General features: G+C 41.4%; 1 protein-coding gene across 1 annotated transcript in view; it reads left to right on the plus strand.

Moving 5' to 3' along the window:
- Positions 1 to 14555, plus strand: part of LOC308051458 (Golgi phosphoprotein 3-like) — a gene marked incomplete at its 3' end in the record, with an annotated part of 50884 nt that extends 36329 nt beyond the window's left edge. The window contains exons 3-4 of the mRNA XM_080361895.1: positions 7008 to 7122; positions 14131 to 14555. Coding sequence (XP_080218021.1) covers positions 7008 to 7122; positions 14131 to 14555 — 540 coding nt within the window. The remainder of the gene's footprint in view (positions 1 to 7007; positions 7123 to 14130) is intronic.
- Positions 14556 to 21438: the final 6883 nt, after the last annotated feature.

Genomic DNA, 21438 nt, shown 5'->3' on the forward strand with positions numbered 1-21438 from the left:
CCTGTCCCTGTCTTCCAGCTCAGGGGGCTGGGTACCCAGAGAACAACTGATCTTACTACTAAAGACTGAGGCAAAGAAGGCCTTTTCTTCATCCTTTGTCACTATGTTTCTCCCTGCATCCAAAAACAGATTGAAATTTTCTTTGGCACTCCTCTGTTGCTCATGTATTTATAGAAACATTTTTTTATTGTCTTTTATAGCAGAATCACAGAATGGTTAGGGTTGGAAAGGACCTCTGGAGATCATCTAGTCCAACCGACCTGCTAAAGCAGCTACACCTAGAGCACAGGAATGTGTCCAGGCAGGTCTTGAATGTCTCCAGAGGAGACTCCACAACCTCTCTGGGCAGCCTATTCCAGTGCTCTGGCACCCTCAAAGAAGTTTTTCCTCACATTCAGATGGAACCTCCTATGCTTCAGTGTGTACCCATTGCCCCTCATCCTATCGGTGGGCACCACTGAAAGGAGTCTGGTCCCATCCTCTTGACATCCACCCTTGAGATATTTATACACAGAGATGAGATCCCCTCTCAGCCTTCTCCAGGCTGAACAGACCCAGTTGTCTCACTCTCTCCGCATAAGAAAGGTGCTCTAGGCCCCTAATCATATTCGTAGCCCACCGCTGGACTCCCTCCAGTAATTCCTTATCCTTCTTAAACTGGGGAGCCCAGAACTGGACGCAGTACTCCAGATACAGCCTCACCAGGGCAGAGGGTAACCTCCTTGGACCTGCTGGTCACACTTTTTAATGCACCCCAGGATACTGTTGGCCTTCTTGGCCACAAGGGCACATTGTTGACTCAAGGTCAACCTGTTGTCAACCAGAACTCCCAAGTCCTTCTCTGCAATGCTGCTTTCCAGCAGGTCTGCCTCTAACCTGTACTGGTGCCTGGGGTTGTTCCTCCCCAGGTGCAGGACCCGACACTTGCCCTTGTTAAACTTCATTAGGATCTTCTCTGCCCAGTCATGCAGCCTGTCCAGGTCTCACTGAATGGCAGCACAGCCTTCGGGTGTGTCAGCCCTTCCATCCATTTTGTCAGCACTCTCACTTTGGTATAATCAGCAAACTTGCTGAGGGTGCACTCAGTCTCTTCATCCAGGTCACTGATGAACAGGTTGAACAGGACTGGACCTAACAATGACCCCTGGGGAACCTCACTAACTACAGGCCTCTAGTAGCCAGATTAAGTTCTAGTTGGGCTTTGACACTTCTAATTTTCTCCCTGTGTAACCTTACATCATCCTTCTAGTCCTTGAGTTGTGTGCCCCTTCTTCCAAAGGTTATAAACTTTTTTTTTTCCCTGATTTCCAGCCAAAGCACTGTTCAGCTAGGCTGGTCTTCTTCCCCACCAGTTAGTCTTTCAGCACATGGGAGCAGCCTGCTCTTGTGCCTTTAAGATTTCCTTCTTGGAGAATGTTCAGCCTTCCTGGACTCCTTTGCCCTTCAGGACTGCCTCTGAAGGGACTCTGTGAACCAGTCTCCTAAACAGGCCAAAGTCTGTCCTCCAGAAGTCCAAGGTAGCAGTTCTGCTAACAGTTCTTGTGCTGTTATGACTCTGGAGAGAGTTAACCAAGAAGCATTGGTAAATAAATCTTCTTTCAAGAAAGAGCAGATTCATGAACATACAATCACAGAATCACAGAATGTTAGGGATTGGAAGGGACCTCGAAAGATCATCTACTCCAATCCCCCTGCCAGAGTACGAACACCTAGATGAGGCTACACAGAAATGCGTCCAGGCAGGCTTTGAATGTCTCCAGAGAAGGAGACTCCACAAACTCTCTGGGCAGCCTGTTCCACTGTTCTGTCACCCTCACTGTGAAGAAGTTTCTTCTCATATTTAAGTGGAACCTCCTATGTTCCGGTTTGCACCCATTGCCCCTTGTGTTATCACTGGTTGTCACTGAGAAGAGCCTGGCTCCATCCTTGTGACACTCACCCTTCACATATTTATAAATATTAATGCGATCACCCCTCAGTCTCTTCCAAGCTAAAGAGACCCATCTTCCTCAGCCTTTCCTCATAAGGGAGATGCTCCACTCCCTTGATCGTCTTTGTGGCTCTGTGCTAGACTCTCTCCAGCAGTTCCCTGTCCTTCTTGAACTGAGGGGTCCAGAACTGGACACAACATTCCAGATGCAGTCTCACCAGGGCAGAGTAGAGGGGGAGGAGAACCCCTCTCGCCCTACTAACCACACCCCTTCTAACACACCCCAGTGTCAAGGTTTAAGGCAAGGCGGCAATAAACCACGGCAGACGCTCCCTGTTACTGTCCTATCTCCCGCCACCCCCTTCCTTTAGATCGGAAAGATGACAGGGAAGATAAGAGGGAAGGAAGAGAGACTTAGACTTCAAATTGGAGAGTTTTAAAGGGTTTTACTAATGCTACTAATAAATAGAGAATATATATATATATATACAAAATATACAAAACCAATCTTGAGTGCTCGATGTGGAGTTGGCATCACTCCAGCAGCAGGAGCTGGGTGGGTGGGGCTGGCGTGGCTCCAGCAGCTGCAGGTCAGGGCCCTGGAAGTCATGGGCAGGACTTTACAGCAAACCAGATACTGGTTGCAGGGATGCAGGGCCTGAGGCCTGTAGATCACAGGCAGACAGACAAAGTCTTCTCTAGATGCCAGCCATGGCCAAAGAGCCAACAGACCCTTTTATATAGGGGGTATGACGATTATGGGATGGAATACTCAGTTGGTCAATTTAAGTCACTTGTTCTGTCTACCCCTCCTTAAATATGCCCCTCTCACAATAGAACATGGGAAAACTTATCAGTCTGTCTTGGCTACCATAGTAATAAATCTAAACATGAGCTTCTTCAGCATTCCGTTGGTCTTCTTATCAGCACCGAGTACAGCATCCAAGGAAAAATATGCAGGCAAAAACTCAGAAGAGTACAGCCACCTAGAAGAACTTAGCTGAAAGGAAAAAATTACTAAAAGAGAACTGGTCTTGTTTTTAACAAAACCAGGACACCCAGGATGCCATTGGCCTTCTTGACCACAAAGGCACAGTGCTGGCTCATGGTCATCCTGCTGTCCACCAGGATCCCCAGGTCCCTTTCCCCTACACTGCTCTCCAACAGGTCTTTCCCCAAGTTATACTGGAACCTGGGGTTGTTCTTTCCCAGATGCAAGACTCTACGCTTGCCCTTGTTATATTTCATTGCATTTTTCCCTGCCCAACTCTCCAGCCTGTCTAGGTCTCACTGGATGGCAGCACAGCCTTCTGGCATGTCAGCCACTCCTCCCAGTTTGGTGTCATCAGCAAACTTGCTGACAGTGCACTCTATTCCCTCATCCAAGTCATTGATAAATATATTAAATAGTACTGGTCCCAGTACTGACCCTTGAGGGACTCCATTAGATACAGGCCTCCAACTAGACTCTGCCTCATTGACCACAACTCTCTGGCTTCTTTCCTTCAGCCATTTCCCAGTTCACCTCACTACCCGATCCTCCAGACCACACTTCCTCAGTTTAGCAGCAAGGATGCTGTGGGAGACTGTGTCAAATGTTTTACTGAAATCAAGATAGACCACATCCACTGCTTTACCATCATCTGTTCACCTGGTTATGTCTTCATAAAAGGCTATGAGGTTGGTTAAGCATGACTTCCCCTTGGTGAAGCCATGTTGACTGCCCCTAATGATCCTCTTATCCTTGATATGCCTTGAGATGGTGCCAAGGATTCCATCACCTTTCCGGGATAGAGGTGAGGCTGACCAGTCTATAGTTACCCAGGTCCTCCTTCTTGCCCTTTTTGAAGAATGGAGTGACATTTGCTTTCTTCCAGTCCTCAGGAGTCCTCCTGTTTCCTATGATTTAGCAAAGATGGCCTAGCAGTGACTTCAGCCAGCTCCCTCAGCACCCGCACATGTATCCCGTCAGAACCCATGGATTTATTGATGTCCAAATTGCTTAAGGAGAGAAGTGACTGGGCTTCCCTTGTTGCCTGTCTGCATGTGCTGGGAAAGGGAGGGGAAGAGAAATACTGTGGACCTGTACATCAAAATACTTTTCTTTGAGGAGAAGGGTAATCAGAAGAATCTGTGCCATCAATATGTAATGTAGCAGAGAAGTGAGAAGAAACAGTGCTGTATGCCTGGCTGCAGAACGGTCAACTTAGAAACAAAATCGCTGTGTATTGTGGCTTCCCAAGAGCTTATGGAACCCTGACTGAGTTGAATGGGAGATTCTATGCTCCTTACAGCTTTTTTCTTTATTTCCTTTATATTCAGACTAGCTTCTTAAACTTCTTTGCAGCAGTAGAAAAAATTGTCTTAACCCCAAATAAGCAAGAGAAAAGCTGTTTTCTACACCTTTTCTTTTTTAAAAAAAAACAGCTTAGTTTTTAAAAATGCTTTAAAGTCTGGGATATATCTGTTCAGTAAGGTTTGTTTTTGTTTGTTTGTTTGTTTAATAAAACAGGTCAAAAAGATGACTTCATATCTCACCTGTTAAAGTGAGATGGTGAGTAGTAGATTACCAACTGCAGCAGTCTGGAGTGATCTAGTCTAACTAAGGTTACTGTGAAACAAATCATATGGGATACATCAAATAAACTAAAATACTGTTGGAAAGTCATTTTTTAAAAGAAGTAAGGATAAATAAGTTGGGTGCTTTTAGGCTAATTATTAAAGGTGTATCTGAAGGCTGTCTATTAATAGCCACAATCTAGCAGCTCAAAAACCCAATTTAAAGTATGATCCTGTATAATTAAATAAGAGAAACTTCCAAAAATTTAGTCTTGATATAAAACTGGAAAACATGTAATATAATATGTGGTTAATAAAGTTTTTGAGTGACACTATGGTGCAAGCTTGTAAATCTGAAATATAAATATGCATTTTGTGTTTAGTTTCAAATATAGATTGTCTGGATTAAAATATAGTTGTGTTCTTAAAACCAAATATCTGAGATTTATGGTTAGAGTGATCTCCAGCTTCCAAAAGTGGAGATCCGGACAGTATCTCAATAGACCATTTAATCTTGATGCAGTAACAGAAAATCAAGTTTCTCTGATCCTTCCCTGGGAGATATTTAGTCTTAAAATTCTTCACTGTATACAATTTAACATCCTTTCTGGATATTTAATTTACTTGTTGAAGTTTTTGACAATACATCCTGCATCCTGCATCTTCCATATATCCAGAATAAGCTGGTATCTTTTATTTTTCCCAAAGTAGACACACTAAACTACTAGTAGTACTAGTACTACTACTGATACCCTCTTTGTAAAAATATCTTACATGCTTCTTTTTTATATTTATACAAACATCATTCTTTTTATCCTGGTATTGTGGACTGGTTCATTCTTGCTGATTTTTATTAAAATCTTAGTTTCTGTGTTTTATAGACACCATCTGAATTTAACATATTATTCCAGCTATGACCTGTTAGGTATTCACAAAGATCTCTCTGGCAATTTCCTGTTAATACAGCTTAAAATTAAATTTTACTTTGTCAAAAGACTTGGCTTTTGTTGATTCATTTGATTCGTAGTCTACTGCTAGAATTACTATTAATAGAATTTTTTTTTGCCATTCTGAACTATATAGTTGTTTATTATATCTTTTATATTTATCATCTGTTTTTTCATCCTGACTATACTACTTTGCATTTCTTTTCATTTCATGTCATTGACTTTGTACACATCTCCAGTTTGGGATCATCTTGCCAGTATTGAAGCTGTCTTACCATTGCAACTCATTTCAGTGTCATCTACAGACCCTATGAAAATGTATTGTACTCCTCTATTGTTTGTAGTAAGGATTATTAGAACTATGGAACAGAACTGAACTTGAGATATGTTTCAATAGGACACTTAAAGCTTTTCCAGAACACCTTTCTGACTACTGTGAAACTTTACTAAAAAATAAAATTTTTCACCCTATTCTTCTCTTGCATATGTGGAATTGTTTTGATGTGTTATTTTTCTGTCTATTGTCTGTTATCTTTTTACCTGATACTTATAAAGTGCTCGCTTGTAAAACTATTTAAATTGTCAGATTTAATAATTATTTTCATAAATAGCTTTGAAACAGTAGTAATTCTTCTTTTCCTAAAGAAAGACAGCATTTTGTTATTGTTTTTATCCAATCATATTGACTTGGGCTAGTTAAATCTGTATATGTTAATTTGATGCTCATGTTTTTCTAACCAGAAAAAATTATATTTGTACATGGTTTATATAATTACTTATACTGGTAAACAAGCAATTACATTCTTAAATTTTGTTATGTTACTGTGAATGATTTTTTTCTCTCTCCTGTGTTCTCTTGGGTGAAGAACTCAAATAATTTTAGAAGTTATTAAATAACAAACTTAAGTGATATTGCATTTATTATTGCATATTAAGAGGTTTATTGGTACATACATATTTTGCCTAATATGTGTATTTTAACTGTTAGTGAATGGAACATAGTGTTGCTGGTCAACATGTTCTTCAGAGCTGTAAAACTTATAGATGTTGTCTTGAACCTATTTTTATCCATCAATATATGGAAGAAGAAAACCAGTTTTCCTACTTTTTCACTTTCTAATTGACTTCTCAGTTTCATGTGACCTAATTGTTTAACTGCAGTATTCTGAATAAATTAACTTGAAGCAGTAAAATTGACTGCCATCAGAGAGCAATTTAACACTGTAGTATACTTTGTTTTGGGGAGGAAGCAAAGGACCTGGCCAGGTTAGTGGATTATCTTCCTTAACATACTTAATACCTAATTTTTTATTAATACTATAGTTTTAGTTAATGAAGGTTAATTTTAATTTAGGTTATAGATAACTTAAGACTTAACATAGCTTTGTAATTAAAATCCTAAATAGTTTTTTTTTAACTCGGTACTTCTTAAACTTGCATATTAAGAGATTCCTCACTCCTTGAATTTTTCCTTGGTTCTGATAAAAGGTAGATATTTCCAGTTTTTATTGTTGTATGTTTATGATATATCAATTAAGTCAAAATACTGACTGTGTTTTATTTTGTCCTAGGTGATTTGCAAATCAGATGCTCCTACAGGGGACGTTCTGCTTGATGAAGCTCTGAAACACATAAAAGAGACCCAGTCTCCTGAAACAGTTCAAAATTGGATTGAACTGCTTAGTGGTAAGCCTTGAACATAATGTATTTGCTTTCCCCCCCCCAATAAAGCTAATTATCTGGCATCACTGGAGATTTGAGGAGATAATATGCAAAAAAGTTAATTTGTCCTCTAGAGTACATTCTTGTTGATTGTAGCCTTTAATCAAATACAAGTAACTGTTGCTTTTGACTTAACTTGGTACAGAAAGGATCTAGATGGAAGTGTCAGAGGATATCTCTACTCTGTGGAAGAGGTGTCTTCCACTGACTCTGAAGTAAATCAAGACTGCACCCTGGAGATATAACTGCCCTTCTTTGTCATTGAAAATGAGGGCTAGCAGAAGTTTGGAGTATAGCCATATGGATTCAGTATTCAGATCTTCTGATAAAGAAAGGAGATAATGAGCTCACTGTTCAGATGTAAAAACTGAGGGTGATTTGGCCATTAATCATAAAGAAACAACAGAGAGTCAGGAGTTCTTTCTATTTTTCCATTAACTGGAGAAATGTAACAATTATTTTCAAATATTAGATACTTCTATTTGTTCAAAGCAAAGTCTTCAAGATGAGTACTTTGCACACAGCTCTTCCTGTAAAGCTAATAAATTATTGCCAAAAAAATGAAATGTCAGTTATATTTCATCTTTACAATTGCAGTTAACACTTTTCATATACCTTGCCAACATTTGTACTCTCAGACTGCATAAATTAAACTGAAATTAACAATGACCATCTTTTAATATGTAGTGCTTTTATTGGATTTTGTTTGTTTGGTTTGGGTTGGTTTTTTTTGTTTGTTTGTTGGTTTTGTGTGTGCATTTTGGGTTGTTTGTTTGTTTTTGTTGTTGTGTTTTGTTTTGGTTTTTTTGTAGCCAAAATTCATCAATAAGGTTTGTTTGTTTTTACAAAATACACAAAATGCAGCTTTCCTGTGTTAAAGAAATGTTCTTGACCCTAGGTTTCCTGTAGCATAGTCTCAGATGTCTGTGCTTAAAAAAATAATTTAGTTAAAAATAAATAAATAAACAAATTGAAAGTTACAGCAAAGAAACAGTCTGGACTGGGTGCCTCTCAAAGGGAGGGACCCCAAGACAAAATAAGCTTGGGCTTTTAAACCCTCACAATCTGTGCACCCCATCTTCACATGTCCTTTACACGCTGTCCATGGCGCCTTTTAGTCCAATGGTAATTCTGGGTCTGGGGCTTCTTTGTTTCTTATTGGATTCTCTTTCTTGGTCTTCTAGGCAGCTTTTTACTGTTCTTATCTTGATGGTTTGCAGCCTCTGCTGACAGTGTTGCCTCTTTGTCTCCTGGTACCAGTTTTCACATCCTCCCCCATCACCAAGCAACCAGGTTAAGATAAGTTCACAGTATGCAGCCTGGAATTCCAGCAGGTCTAGCCACTCAAGCCAAGTTTGGCTACTCATGCTAAAACAGGTTGTTCAAACAAAATAATACTGCTAAAAGAATAGAATACAATTAAAAAGTTAATTTGCTTAAACTTATTCTGCAACACCTGGAATAGATCAGAGCTGTATTTAGTTGTGCAAACAGTGCAGGAAAAAAAGCCCACTGTTTTGTCAACAATATGACTTTGGGAGGTAGGGGATAATGAGACTTGAATTTTTCTATCTAAATCTAATTGTTACTTGTAACAACAGATAAGTAAGAGTTTCAAAAATGAGCAAAATCTCTCCAGCTTTTTGTGCCTTCTTGATTTTGTAATGTTCTTCTCATTCATCCTGTACCACTTGAAGCAGCCTTCCTTGCATACTCTAAACAGTTCATAGTGCCCTTGCCATCCCTCCCCTCTTGTTTCTTGACTGTCAGGCAGAGTGGGGAGGGAGGAGAACAAAGCAGCCCATTTCAGTAGGGTCATGGCTGCTTTGTAGCCTTGCAGTTTAGTTCTTGCTCGGTTCCTTCACTTTTACAGCCTGCAAAAACAATTAATTCTTCTTGTCCCAAATACATCATCAGTGCTGACATTTCACCTTCTCTCACAGTGTGGAGCACATCAAGTTAGTACTGATTCAAAAAAGGTCAACTAATGAATGAACAATGTTGTAGGTTTTCCTTGAGCTAACCTAAGGTTTTCCTGACCCTGCTAAGCTTTGGCTCTGGGAAGATGATTACAGTCAGTGCTGTGGCTGAGACTTAGATCAATCATTTTTACTTACACATGGATATTTAATTACTAGTACTTGGATGGCATTAGGGTTCTTTGTGTTGACCATGATTTAGAGACCTGCCCTTTGAAGAAAAATATTTTGGTGTTTTGTTTGGGGTTTTTAATAAATTCTTTTAGATTTTTGCTTTAGAGCCTGATCCTGGAAAATAGCTACTCTATCCATAATTATCAGTGATGTGAAGAATGCTGCTTGAAGTTTGTGTTCAAAGCCTTCATGGAAATATTTATATGGACATTTAAGGTGATGTTTGCCAGGCTGATCTTGTTTATAAGATAGCCTCTAAGGGAAAGCAAATATAGAGAATACAGAAGTTTGGATCAAAATGTCAGGTCTTCCTGTAGATGTAACAAACATCTGTCTGTTTTTGAACAAGCAAGTGCCTGTGTAATTGAGGAGATTGATCGCAAGGTGTCCAATCAGACCAGTGACAAATATTCCTTAGCTGCCTCCCAAGATGAGAACCAGAGGGCAAACCACCTCAAGGGTACCACACAGCTATGGTAGATCTTTCTGCACCCCTCATGAGAAACTCGCATGCTTGAGTATTTCCCTGAAGTGTCTATACACCGACGCATGTAGCATGTGGAATAAACAGGAAGAATTAGAGATCTATGTGCATTCACAGGGCCATGATCTCATTGCTATTACGGAGACATGGTGGGACAGCTCACATGACTGGAATGTTGTCATGGAGGGCTATGTACTTTTCAGGAAAGACAGGTCAGCAAGGCAAGCTGGAGGAGTTGCACTTGATGCGAGACAGCAACTCGAATGTCTTGTACCCTGCCTAGGGGGCGATGACGAGCGAGTTGAATCCTTATGGGTAAAAATTAAAGGACAGCTTAACAAGGGTGACACTGTTGTGGGTGTTTGCTACAGGCCACCTGATCAGGAGGAGGAAGTTGATGAGGCTTTCTACAGACAGCTGGAAGTAGCCTGACTATCACATGCCCTGGTTCTTATGGGAGACTACAATCCTCCTGACATCTGCTGGGTGGGCAACACAGCTAAGCACATACAGTCCAGGAGGTTCCTATAGATCATTGGTGACAACTTTTTTACACAAATGGTGGAGGAGCCAATGAGGAGAGGCATACTGCTGGACCTTGTCCTAAGAAACCAAGAAGAACTCATTGGAGATGTCACAGCAGGGAGTGGCTTTGGTTGTAGTGACCATGAGATAGTGGAGTTCAGGAACCTGTATGGAGGAATTAGAAAAATAAGTAGGACTAAAACCATGGACTTCAGCAGAGCAAACTTTGGCCTCTTCAGGGTCCTACTTGGAAGAATCCCATGGGTTAGGACTCTAGAAGGTAGGGGAGTCCAAGAGAGCTGGCTAATATTCAAACATCACTTCCTCCAAGCCCAAGACCGATGCATCCCTATGAGGAAGTGAGTAAGAGGCCAGCATGAATGAGTAAGGAACTCCAGTTAAATCTCAAGCAGAAGAAGGATGTTTATGAAATGTGGAAAAAGGGACAGACCACCTGGGAGGAATACAAGGAGGCTGTTAGAGTATGCAAGGATGTGGTGAGGAAGGCCAAGCTTCACTTAGAATTAAATCTAGCCAGGGATGTCAAAGACAACAAGAAGGGCTTCTTCAAGTATATCAGCAGCAAAAGGAAGATTAGGGAAAATGTAGGTCTGCTGCTGAATGAGGAGAGTGCCCTGGTGATGGATGATACAGAGAAGGCAAAGTTACTAAATGCCTTCTTCACTTCCATCTTTACTGCTAAAACTGGCCCTCAGGTATTCCAGACCCTAGAGACAGGAGAGAAAGTCTGGCAAAAGGAAGACTTTCCCTTGGTTCAGGAAGAACAGGTTAGAGATTGTCTACACAAACTGGACATCCACAAATTCATGGGCCCTGATGGGATGCACCCATGAGTGCTGAGAGAGCTGGCAGATGTTATTGCTAAGCCGCTCTCCATTAACTTTGAAAGGTCTTAGAGAACAGGAGAGGTGCCTGAGGACTGGAGGAAAGCCAATGTTACTCCAGACTTCAAAAAGGGCAAGAAGAATGACCCAGGAAACTACAAGCCAGTCAGCCTCACCTCCATCCCTGGAAAGGTGATGGAACAGCTCATTCTGGAATTCATCTCCAAGCATGTGGAGTAAAAGAAGGTTATCAAGAGTAGTCAGCACGGGTTCACTAAAGGGAAATCATGTTTGACCAACCTGATAGCCTTCTATGATGGTATGACTGGCTGTGTAGACAAGGGGAGAGCAGTGGACGTTGTCTACCTTCAGCAAGGCCTTTCACACTGTCTCTCACAATCTCCTCATAGGCAAGCTCACGAAGTGCAGGCTGGATGTATGCATGGTGAGATGGATCATGAACTGGTTGGATGGCAGAGCTCAGAGGGTTGTGACCAACAGTGCAGTGTCTGGTTGGAGGCCTGTAGTTAGTGAGGTTCCCCAGGGGTCATTGTTAGGTCCAGTCCTGTTCAACCTGTTCATCAGTGACCTGGATGAAGAGACTGAGTGCACCCTCAGCAAGTTTGCTGATTATACCAAAGTGAGAGTGCTGACAAAATGGATGGAAGGGCTGACACACCCGAAGGCTGTGCTGCCATTCAGTGAGACCTGGACAGGCTGCATGACTGGGCAGAGAAGATCCTAATGAAGTTTAACAAGGGCAAGTGTCGGGTCCTGCACCTGGGGAGGAACAACCCCAGGCACCAGTACAGGTTAGAGGCAGACCTGCTGGAAAGCAGCATTGCAGAGAAGGACTTGGGAGTTCTGGTTGACAACAGGTTGACCTTGAGTCAACAATGTGCCCTTGTGGCCAAGAAGGCCAACAGTATCCTGGGGTGCATTAAAAAGTGTGACCAGCAGGTCCAAGGAGGTTACCCTCTGCCCTGGTGAGGCTGTATCTGGAGTACTGCGTCCAGTTCTGGGCTCCCCAGTTTAAGAAGGATAAGGAATTACTGGAGGGAGTCCAGCGGTGGGCTACGAATATGATTAGGGGCCTAGAGCACCTTTCTTATGCGGAGAGAGTGAGACAACTGGGTCTGTTCAGCCTGGAGAAGGCTGAGAGGGGATCTCATCTCTGTGTATAAATATCTCAAGGGTGGATGTCAAGAGGATGGGACCAGACTCCTTTCAGTGGTGCCCACCGATAGGATGAGGGGCAATGGGTACACACTGAAGCATAGGAGGTTCCATCTGAATGTGAGGAAAAACTTCTTTGAGGGTGCCAGAGCACTGGAATAGGCTGCCCAGAGAGGTTGTGGAGTCTCCTCTGGAGACATTCAAGACCTGCCTGGACACATTCCTGTGCAGTCTCCTCTAGGTGTAGCTGCTTTAGCAGGTCGGTTGGACTAGATGATCTCCAGAGGTCCCTTCCAGCTTTAACCATTCTGTGATTCTGTGTCACCATAGTACTGATTTTTATTATTATATAGCCACATTCACCTAACAGTTTTGGAAACATCTTAGGAAATTACCTTTTCCATGTGAAATGCTGTCGGGAGATGACTCTGGTGTGGATTTTTTTGTTTGTTTGTTTTGGGTTGTTTATTTCTTTTGTTGTGTTTTTTTGTGTGTTTGTTTTGGTTTGCTTTTTGGTTTGGGTTTTTTTGGTGGGTGAGGGGTTGTTTTTTTTTTTTTGTTATATGATAGCTTCATTCATAGTCAAGCTGGGGAATCACATTCAGTGAGAATGTGATTCTTCCAGGGAAGTGTGGAGTTCAGGCCTGGGTGATATCTGTACTTTTCACTATGCAGTTGGTGTCACCTCATTTGTTTACTTGTCTGTTACTTGGATACAGTATACGTCACCTTCCATCACAATGGGACAAACCTTAAAGTAGTATTACTTAACCAATGATTTTTTAAAAAGCTTTTTGATATAGAAATTCTCGCATCACTTTTGGGAAAATCCCCATCTGTGTAAGAAATACTTTATGCTGTTTCTTTCCTCATATCTCAAAATGCATAGGCTCTTTTATATCAGGAGGGGGTTTTAATACTTACAATAAATACTTAGGCAGGCTGGACCTAAACTTTTAGCTTCTTAAGTAAACTCTTAAGCAAAGATGGATTTCTCAGCACTTAGCAACTTTAGTTTTCTCAGTAGCTGTTGATGCTGATTTTGTGCTTTTAAAATTCCCTCCTCTAAGCGCATACACACACTCAGAAGTGCCCAGTTCTCCTGCCTTAACAAAAAACCATTGGAAATAATTTTTATAGAAACATCAAAGCCCCTGCCCAACATGTGTCCTTGTGTAATGCACACACCCACGCTCATACAGTGCATGTCACTGTTTCACCTGATGGGGGCAGGAAGGGAGAGAAGAATGTAAACCTTAAGAAATAGAGAAATTATGAGGACATATAGGTTATGTGTGCATTAGCTTGTCTGTGGCAAAATGGCAATGACACTTCTTCCAGATTCTGAATTGATAAAAGGTTGGAAGTAGAATTTTTATTAACTCTTTCTTGAGGACTGTGGAGTTTGGTTTAGTGGTTTGTTTTGGGGTTTTTTGGGGGGGCTGTTTTGTTGTGGGTTTTTTTCCCCCCCCTTTTTTTTTTCTTTCCTTTTCCTTCAGTATAAGAGTGCTTATTTGTCATCTCCCTAATCAAGACATGGCTTAGCTAGCATTTTGTCTAAACTTTAAATATACACTGAAACTCCTCAAAAAGGCTCTCGTGGTCTCTGTCTCTATACATATATCTGGGTAGGTCAAAGATCAGAGAATGCTGACACGAACACAATATCTTAGTGTAATAGTCAGCTATATGAATTTGATGGCTCATTCTGCAGCAGGGGGGGGAGAATTACTGTAATAGTGCAGCTTAAACTTTCCCTGACTCTTGGCTTTTTTGCTTGTTTTTTTAGGTGAAACATGGAACCCACTGAAGTTGCACTACCAGTTGCGAAATGTCCGTGAACGGTTAGCTAAAAATCTGGTGGAAAAAGGTGTACTGACGACAGAGAAACAGAACTTCCTTCTTTTTGACATGACTACTCACCCTCTCACCAACAACAATATCAAACAGCGCCTCATCAAGAAGGTTCAAGAAGCAGTTCTTGACAAATGGGTGAATGACCCTCACCGCATGGACAAGCGCTTGCTGGCACTTGTTTATTTAGCCCATGCTTCAGATGTTCTGGAGAACGCTTTTGCCCCACTTTTGGATGAGCAGTATGATTTAGCCACAAAGAGAGTACGGCAGCTTCTGGATTTAGACCCTGAAGTTGAATGTACGAAAGCCAACACAAATGAGGTTCTGTGGGCTGTTGTAGCAGCTTTCACAAAATAACTGCATTCAGACTGAAGTGTTCTCTCTTCTTTCATGTAAACCAGTTGTTTCTCTTCTATCTACTATTCATGTTTTCTGTAATTTGTACCTTCTCACATGATGAATCAGCTCTTGTTTAACGGGAATTATAAGTGGTGTATTCCCTCCTCTGTGTATCTGTATACAAGATTCTGCTGGTACAAGAGACCTTCCTGTTTAAAAACAACAGAAAAAGGTTTTACTGCCATATTGGCATTCTGTTTGCTATTCAGTTTGAGTTATCTGAAATACTTTGTTTAATCTATTTTTCATCTTACTGTTATTGAAGTGGTTTAACATGGAAGGTACCTCAAGGAGGAAATGTGCATGCAGTTGGATCACTAGTCTCAGCTGACACAGATGTGTGCATGCATCAATACCTCTTCAGTACAATTCATAACAGATCAAAAAAGAGCCTTTTAAAATCACCAGAGCTCCACGATGAAGTGTCTGTCAGGACATTTTATACACAGATGTTGTTTCAATTATATCTAACAAAATTACTTTAAAATTTAAAATTACTTTAAGCAGCTTTGTCAATAGTTCCTGTAAAATGCCCCTTAAATTTTACTTTTCATTGCCATTTGATGGAAAGGCCTCCTATAAAGAGCATGTATGTAAAATCTATTTATTTTCAGTGTCTACAGAGTTTGCCATCTAGATATTCTCAGGTTATGCATTGCTTTTGATAGTGTATAGAAAGAGACCAGTTTCTATCATAGTTTGTACTTTTTTTTTTCTCCCTCCTGTATGGAAGAGGCTCGTGACCAGTACAGTTCTTGAGTGCAGCTTTTAATTTTGTTTGTACACAAATTAATGTTTGTCTCTTAAGCCTTGTAGTCTATTTTACACTTCAAAAACTAAGTAAGTCCTAGCAGGTGTTGCATGTAAATGGTTAGCAAGTAATGACTGCAGTTCAGATTATTAAAATTTCTGTAATTGGATGCTCTGCTATGTTTTATTTTTTATATACGATTATGCTGATTAGCACACTATTGTAAAAGAATATATATATAAAAACTTTGGCTTTTTAAAATTTATTGCCTCTTTGCCATTGCTTGTTATCTCTCATTGGTTTCACAGTGTAAATATTATGCATTGAACAAATTAAGCATTGATTTACATATAATTTTTTTTTCCTTATAACAATGAAGATTTAAAGTGGGGCTTACAGGTGTTTAGAAACTTTTTTAGTTAATATTAAGAGCAAGAATACTAGATGGTATATAACTGTAGAGTTGAAATTTAAGAAATCTCTTAATCTCTATACTAGCTTTTTACCTACAGTAAATTATGTTCTTAAAAGTGCCTGAAAAAGAGCAAGCATGTCATTTTTATTTTTTGTTGCTAATTAGAAAGGTTTTATTGCTTAGCTATAAGCTTTAGTTAATATCCTTCTTATTAGAAAGGGAGAGTTTATATTAAGTAGATCAAACTGACCTAATCAGTGGTGTCGTTCAGATCTGCAGGATTCACAGCTGAGACAGACTGGGTTAGCTTATGAGTTTGCAGCTGTACCTGCCATGGATAGACCTCTTCTATCTTGAGCACAACTCTACAACCTCATCTGTGACTGAACTTCCAATTTTGCACTTCATTTAAAATCATTTCGATGCTTAAGTAGTTGACTTTAAAATACAACTTAAATTCATCATACCTATATAACCTTTTTTAATAAAGATTTTTAAAATATGGTCCTTAACATTTAGTGACACACTGTTCTTCACTTCTTAAATTATGTTTCTTTAGAAAGATTAAAAGTATATTGTAAGGTATTTCAAACTTTGGTTTACAAATAAAAATATAAATGGTGTTCTCCCAGTTGTATGATGCTGTGTTTAAAACTTTGAGGAACGTGGGCATGAACTTTGGACATTTTCTTTTAAACATTTTCAAAATGTGATTACTTTAAGTGGAGGAAAAATGAAAGTTGCTGTGTTGCTCTTATATTTGACAGCTTACAGAATACTTTCTGTACTTGATAGTATATGCTAACTCACTGCTTTCATTGTCACTCTCTCCTGTGATCTGTTTTTTAATTTTCTGTTGCTCTTTGAGAGGAGAAAAAAGTAACTAGGTGGAAAAGTCAGAAAAATAGTGGAGTATTCAAGAGCAAGTTGAGTGCACTAAACTTTTAAAATGGCTTTGAACATTTAAGCTACTTGAAACATGCTTCAGACTGTCCTCTCATCTTCATTCCGTCAGTATTTTTCATGTTCCTGCTTATGTTACACTGAGGAGGATATTGGGTTTTTGTCACCCTTACAGCAGCCAACATGGTTTAAAAATAAGTCAGCTTTCTTTAATCCCTTCCAGAGAGAGGGTTTGTTGTTTGTTTTTTTGGTTTTTTGTTTGTTTGTGGGTTTTTTTAGGGTTTTTTTGGTTTTGTTTTTGGTTTTTTTTTCTTTTTCATGTACTGCCTACGGTATTTATCACCTTTATTTCACTTAAAGATAGATAGAACCTCTGTGATGGGGAGAGTTTTTATTGGGTATATCAAAGAACTTTGATGTAAGTAACAAAGGGTTTGTGAAAAGTGACTATATTTTGCTAGACCTCCTGGCATAAGCCTGGATGTGCGGGGAAGATAGATGAGCTTTTGGAGTCAAGTCCTATGTTGTATTTTAAAAACCCCAAAGCCTCATGAGTGCTATTAGATCTTATATCTAACAATGAAGGTAAGTTTAGTAGGTTGAGACTATTTAGCAAACATCCTTGCCTTCATTGCTATTTCAAGTTCTAATAAAATGATTAAACATGAAAGACTGCTTTGTTCTACTGAGACTCAGGTACCCTTCTTCCTGTTAGCTGCTACTGCAGCTCACAGAGACCTGGAGACCTGGTTTTAAGACAGTTTTGGCTGGTCTGAATCCGCAGTTCTCAATGGCTGCTTAAAGTGAAGATTGCTATCATAGGCTGAACTTGAACCTGTGCCTCAAGGAAGAACATATATTCAGGGACTCATTCTTTTAAAATAAACTTTCAAGTTAATGTCAAAAATATTATTCTAAAAAATAAATCCACAAGCAGTATCTATAATTTTATGGTCCTTGAGATTTACATCCTCCTGTGTTTCTAGAGATGATGTTACAGTGCTCCTATATGGGATGTTAGTGAAATCTATGTGCCATACATGTTGCTTTAGAGGCAAAGTTTGCATAAATTAGCTATAAAAGGCTGGTGACTGAGTGCTCATGTGTTCATGCCAATTTATCCTACAAAGTGAAGATATGTATTAACTAACGTTTTCTCTGTGAACTGGACTTAATCTGTACCGAAACAAAATAAAGCACCCTTTCAAGCTATGAGATGCAAATGGTTACTGTGCATCACATGCATGCAATATTTAAAGGATTTTTTTTCATTTTCTAAGTAATTTCCAATTTCTCCTGAGGTTGGGAAACAGAACTTTAAGATCAAAGCCTCAGTTCTGCCTAAACCGGGCTTCAGGCACTTTGGGTAGTAAAAGTCTGTTTATGTCCTAGTTTCCCCTATAATGTCCATCTATTTTTCTATATAGAAGGGGGTTTCCAGATTCAAAGTACAAATTTATTGAAAAAGTAACTAATTTATTCTGTGGTAATACTTAATGTATACAACAGTTTAATTACTTAGCATCTTATTTCCTGTCAAGTGATTTCTAAGTGTCAAATACAAAATGTGATTTCAGGTGCGTGTAAGAGGTAGCCTTGGGGAAGAAGCATGGTGTGGTTTAACCCAGCAGGGAGCAAACCACCACATAACCATTCACTCTCCCCACCAGTTGGATGGGGGAGAGAATCGGGGAGAAAAAAAATAGGTAAAATTAATGGTTGAGATAAAGAGAGTTTAACAGGACAGAAAAGGAAGGGAAAATAATAATAATAATAATAATGATAATGATAAAATAATATTCAAAACAAGTAATGCACAATGGAATTGCTTACCATCTGCCAACCGATGCCTAGCCTGTCCCTGAGCAGTGCCCCCCACTCCCAGCCAGCATTCCCCCTAGTTTATATCACAGTATGTTTGGGATTGGAAGGGACCTCAAAAGATCATCTAGTCCAATCCCCCTGCTGGAGCAGGAACGCCTAGGTGAGGTCGCACAGGAACATGTCCAGGCGGGTTTTGAATGTCTCCAGAGAAGGAGACTCCACAACCTCCCTGGGCAGTCTGTTCCAGTGCTCTGTCACCCTCACTGAGAAGAAGTTTCTTCTCAAATTTAAGTGGAACCTCTTGTGTTCCAGCTTGATCCCATTATCCCTTGTCCTATCATTGTTTGCCACCGAGAAGAGCCTGGCTCCGTCCTCATGGCACTCACCCTTTATATATTTATAAGCATTAATAAGGTCACCCCTCAGTCTCCTCTTCTCCAAACTAAAGAGACCCAGCTCCCTCAGCCTTTCTTCATAAGGGAGGTGCTCCACTCCCTTAATCATCTTTGTTGACGTGTGCTGGACCCTCTCCAGCAGTTCCCTGTCCTTCTTGAACTGAGGGGCCCAGAACTAGACACAATATTCCAGATGGGGTCTCACCAGGGCAGAGTAGAGGGGAAGGAGAACCTCTCTCGATCTACTAACCACCCCCCTTCTAATACATCCCAGGATGCCATTGGCCTTCCTGGCCACAAGAGCACAGTGCTGGCTCATGGTCATCCTGTTGTCCACCAGGACCCCCAGGTCCCTTTCCCCTACACTGCTCTCTAATATGTAATTTCCCAACCTATACTGGAACCTGGGGTTGTTCCTGCCCAGATGCAGGACTCAACACTTTCCCTTGTTAAATTTCATCAGGTTATTCCCCGCCCAACTCTCCAGCCTGTCCAGGTCTCACTGGATGGCAGCACAGACTTCTGGCGTGTCAGCCACTCCTCCCAGCTTAGTGTCATCAGCAAACTTACTGATAGTACACTCTAGTCCCTCGTCTAAATCGTTAATGGATATATTGAATAATATTGGCCCCAGTACTGACCCCTGAGGCACTCCACTAGATACTGGCCTCCAACTAGACTCTGCCCCACTGACCACAACTCTCTGGCTTCTTTCCTTCAGCCAGTTCCCAGTCCACCTCACTACCCAGTCGTCCAGACCACACTCCCTCAGTTTAGCAGCAAGGATGCTGTGGGAGACTGTGTCAAAGGCTTTACTGAAGTCAAGGTAGACCACATCCACCGCTCTGCCATCATCCATCCACCTTGTTACATTCTCATAAAAGGCTATGAGGTTGGTCAAGCATGACTTACCCTGGGTAAAGCCATGCTGACTGCCCCTAATAACCCTCTTATCCTTGATAGGCCTTGAGATGGCACCAAGGATAAACTGTTCCATTACTTTCCCAGGGACAGAGGTGAGGCTGACCAGTCTATAATTACCTGGGTCCTCCTTCTTGCCCTTTTTGAAGACTAGAGTGACATTTGCTTTCCTCCAATCCTTGGGCACCTCTCCTGTTTCCCAAGACTTGGCAAAGATGACGGAGAGCTGTCTAGCAATGACTTCAGCCAGCTCCCTCAGCACCCGCGGATGCATCCCATCTGGACCCATGGATTTATGGATGTCCAGACTATTTAGTTGCTCCCTAACCCAGTCCTCATTGACTAAAGCAAACTCCTCCATTGACCTGGCTTCATCTGGGATCTCAGGGGTACAGGGCTCCCCAGGACAGCCTCCAGCAGAGTAGACAGAGACAAAGAAGGCATTCAGTAATTTTGCCTTCTCTGTATCTTCTGCCACCAGGATGCCCACCCCATTCATCAGTGGGCCTACATTGCCTCTGGTATTAGTTTTATCTGCTATGTATTTGAAAAAGTTCTTTTTGCTGTCCTTGACCCCTCTCGCCAGCTGTAATTCTAAGGAGGCCTTGGCTATCCTAGCTGCCTTCCTACATCCTCTAACAGCAGCCTTATATTCCTCCCAAGTGGCCAGCCCCTGCTTCCATGACCTGTAAACTCTCCTCTTCTGCTTGAGCATACCCAACAGATCCCTATTCAACCACGCAGGCCTCCTGGCTCCCTTCCTTGACTTCCTACGTGTGGGGATGCTCTGATCCTGAGCGTGGAAGAAGCAATCTCTGAATGCAATCCAGCTATCTTGGGCCCCTTTTCCTTCAAGCAGTCTTGCCCATGGGATTTCCCCCAGCAATTGCCTGAAAAGGCCAAAGTTAGCCCTGCTAAAGTCCAGGGTTGCAATTCTACTTGCTATTCTGTTCCTGACACACAAGATGCTTAACTCCACCATCTCGTGGTCACTGCAACCCAGGCAGCCCTCAACCTTCGCTGCTTTGACCAGACCCTCCTTGTTAGTGAGGATGAGATCCAGCAGTGCACCTCTCCTGGTCGGCTCCTCCACCATCTGCATGAGGAAGTTATCATCAATGCACTGGAGGAACCTCCTGGACTGTGGCTGGCTGGCTGAATGGTCCTTCCAGCAAACATCAGGGAAGTTAAAATCACCCACAACAACCAGGGCCTGTGACTGTGAGGCCACTCTCAGCTGCCCACAGAAGGCCTCATCAACTTCCTCAGCCTGATCTGGTGGCCCACAATAGTGTCACCCCTGCCAGCCTGCCCCTTAATTCTGACCCATACACTCTCAGCTCGTTCCTCATCCGCTCCTGGGCAGAATTTAGTACATTGTAGTTGCTCTCTCACATAGAGAGCAACTCCACCACCACGCCTGGCTGGCCTGTCTTTTCTGAAAAGGGCATAGCCATCCACGACCACATTCCAATTATGTGAACTGTCTCACCGTGTTTCTGTAATTGCCACCAGATCATAATCTCCCGACTGAACATAGGATTCTAACTCCTCCTGCTTATTTCCCATGCTGCACGCATTGGTGTACAGGCATTTCAGGGAGCGAGCAGATCACACCCATTTCTCCCTAGG

This window comes from Nesoenas mayeri (assembly GCF_963082525.1).
Source record: "Nesoenas mayeri genome assembly, chromosome: W".
Taxonomy (NCBI): Eukaryota; Metazoa; Chordata; class Aves; order Columbiformes; family Columbidae; genus Nesoenas; species Nesoenas mayeri.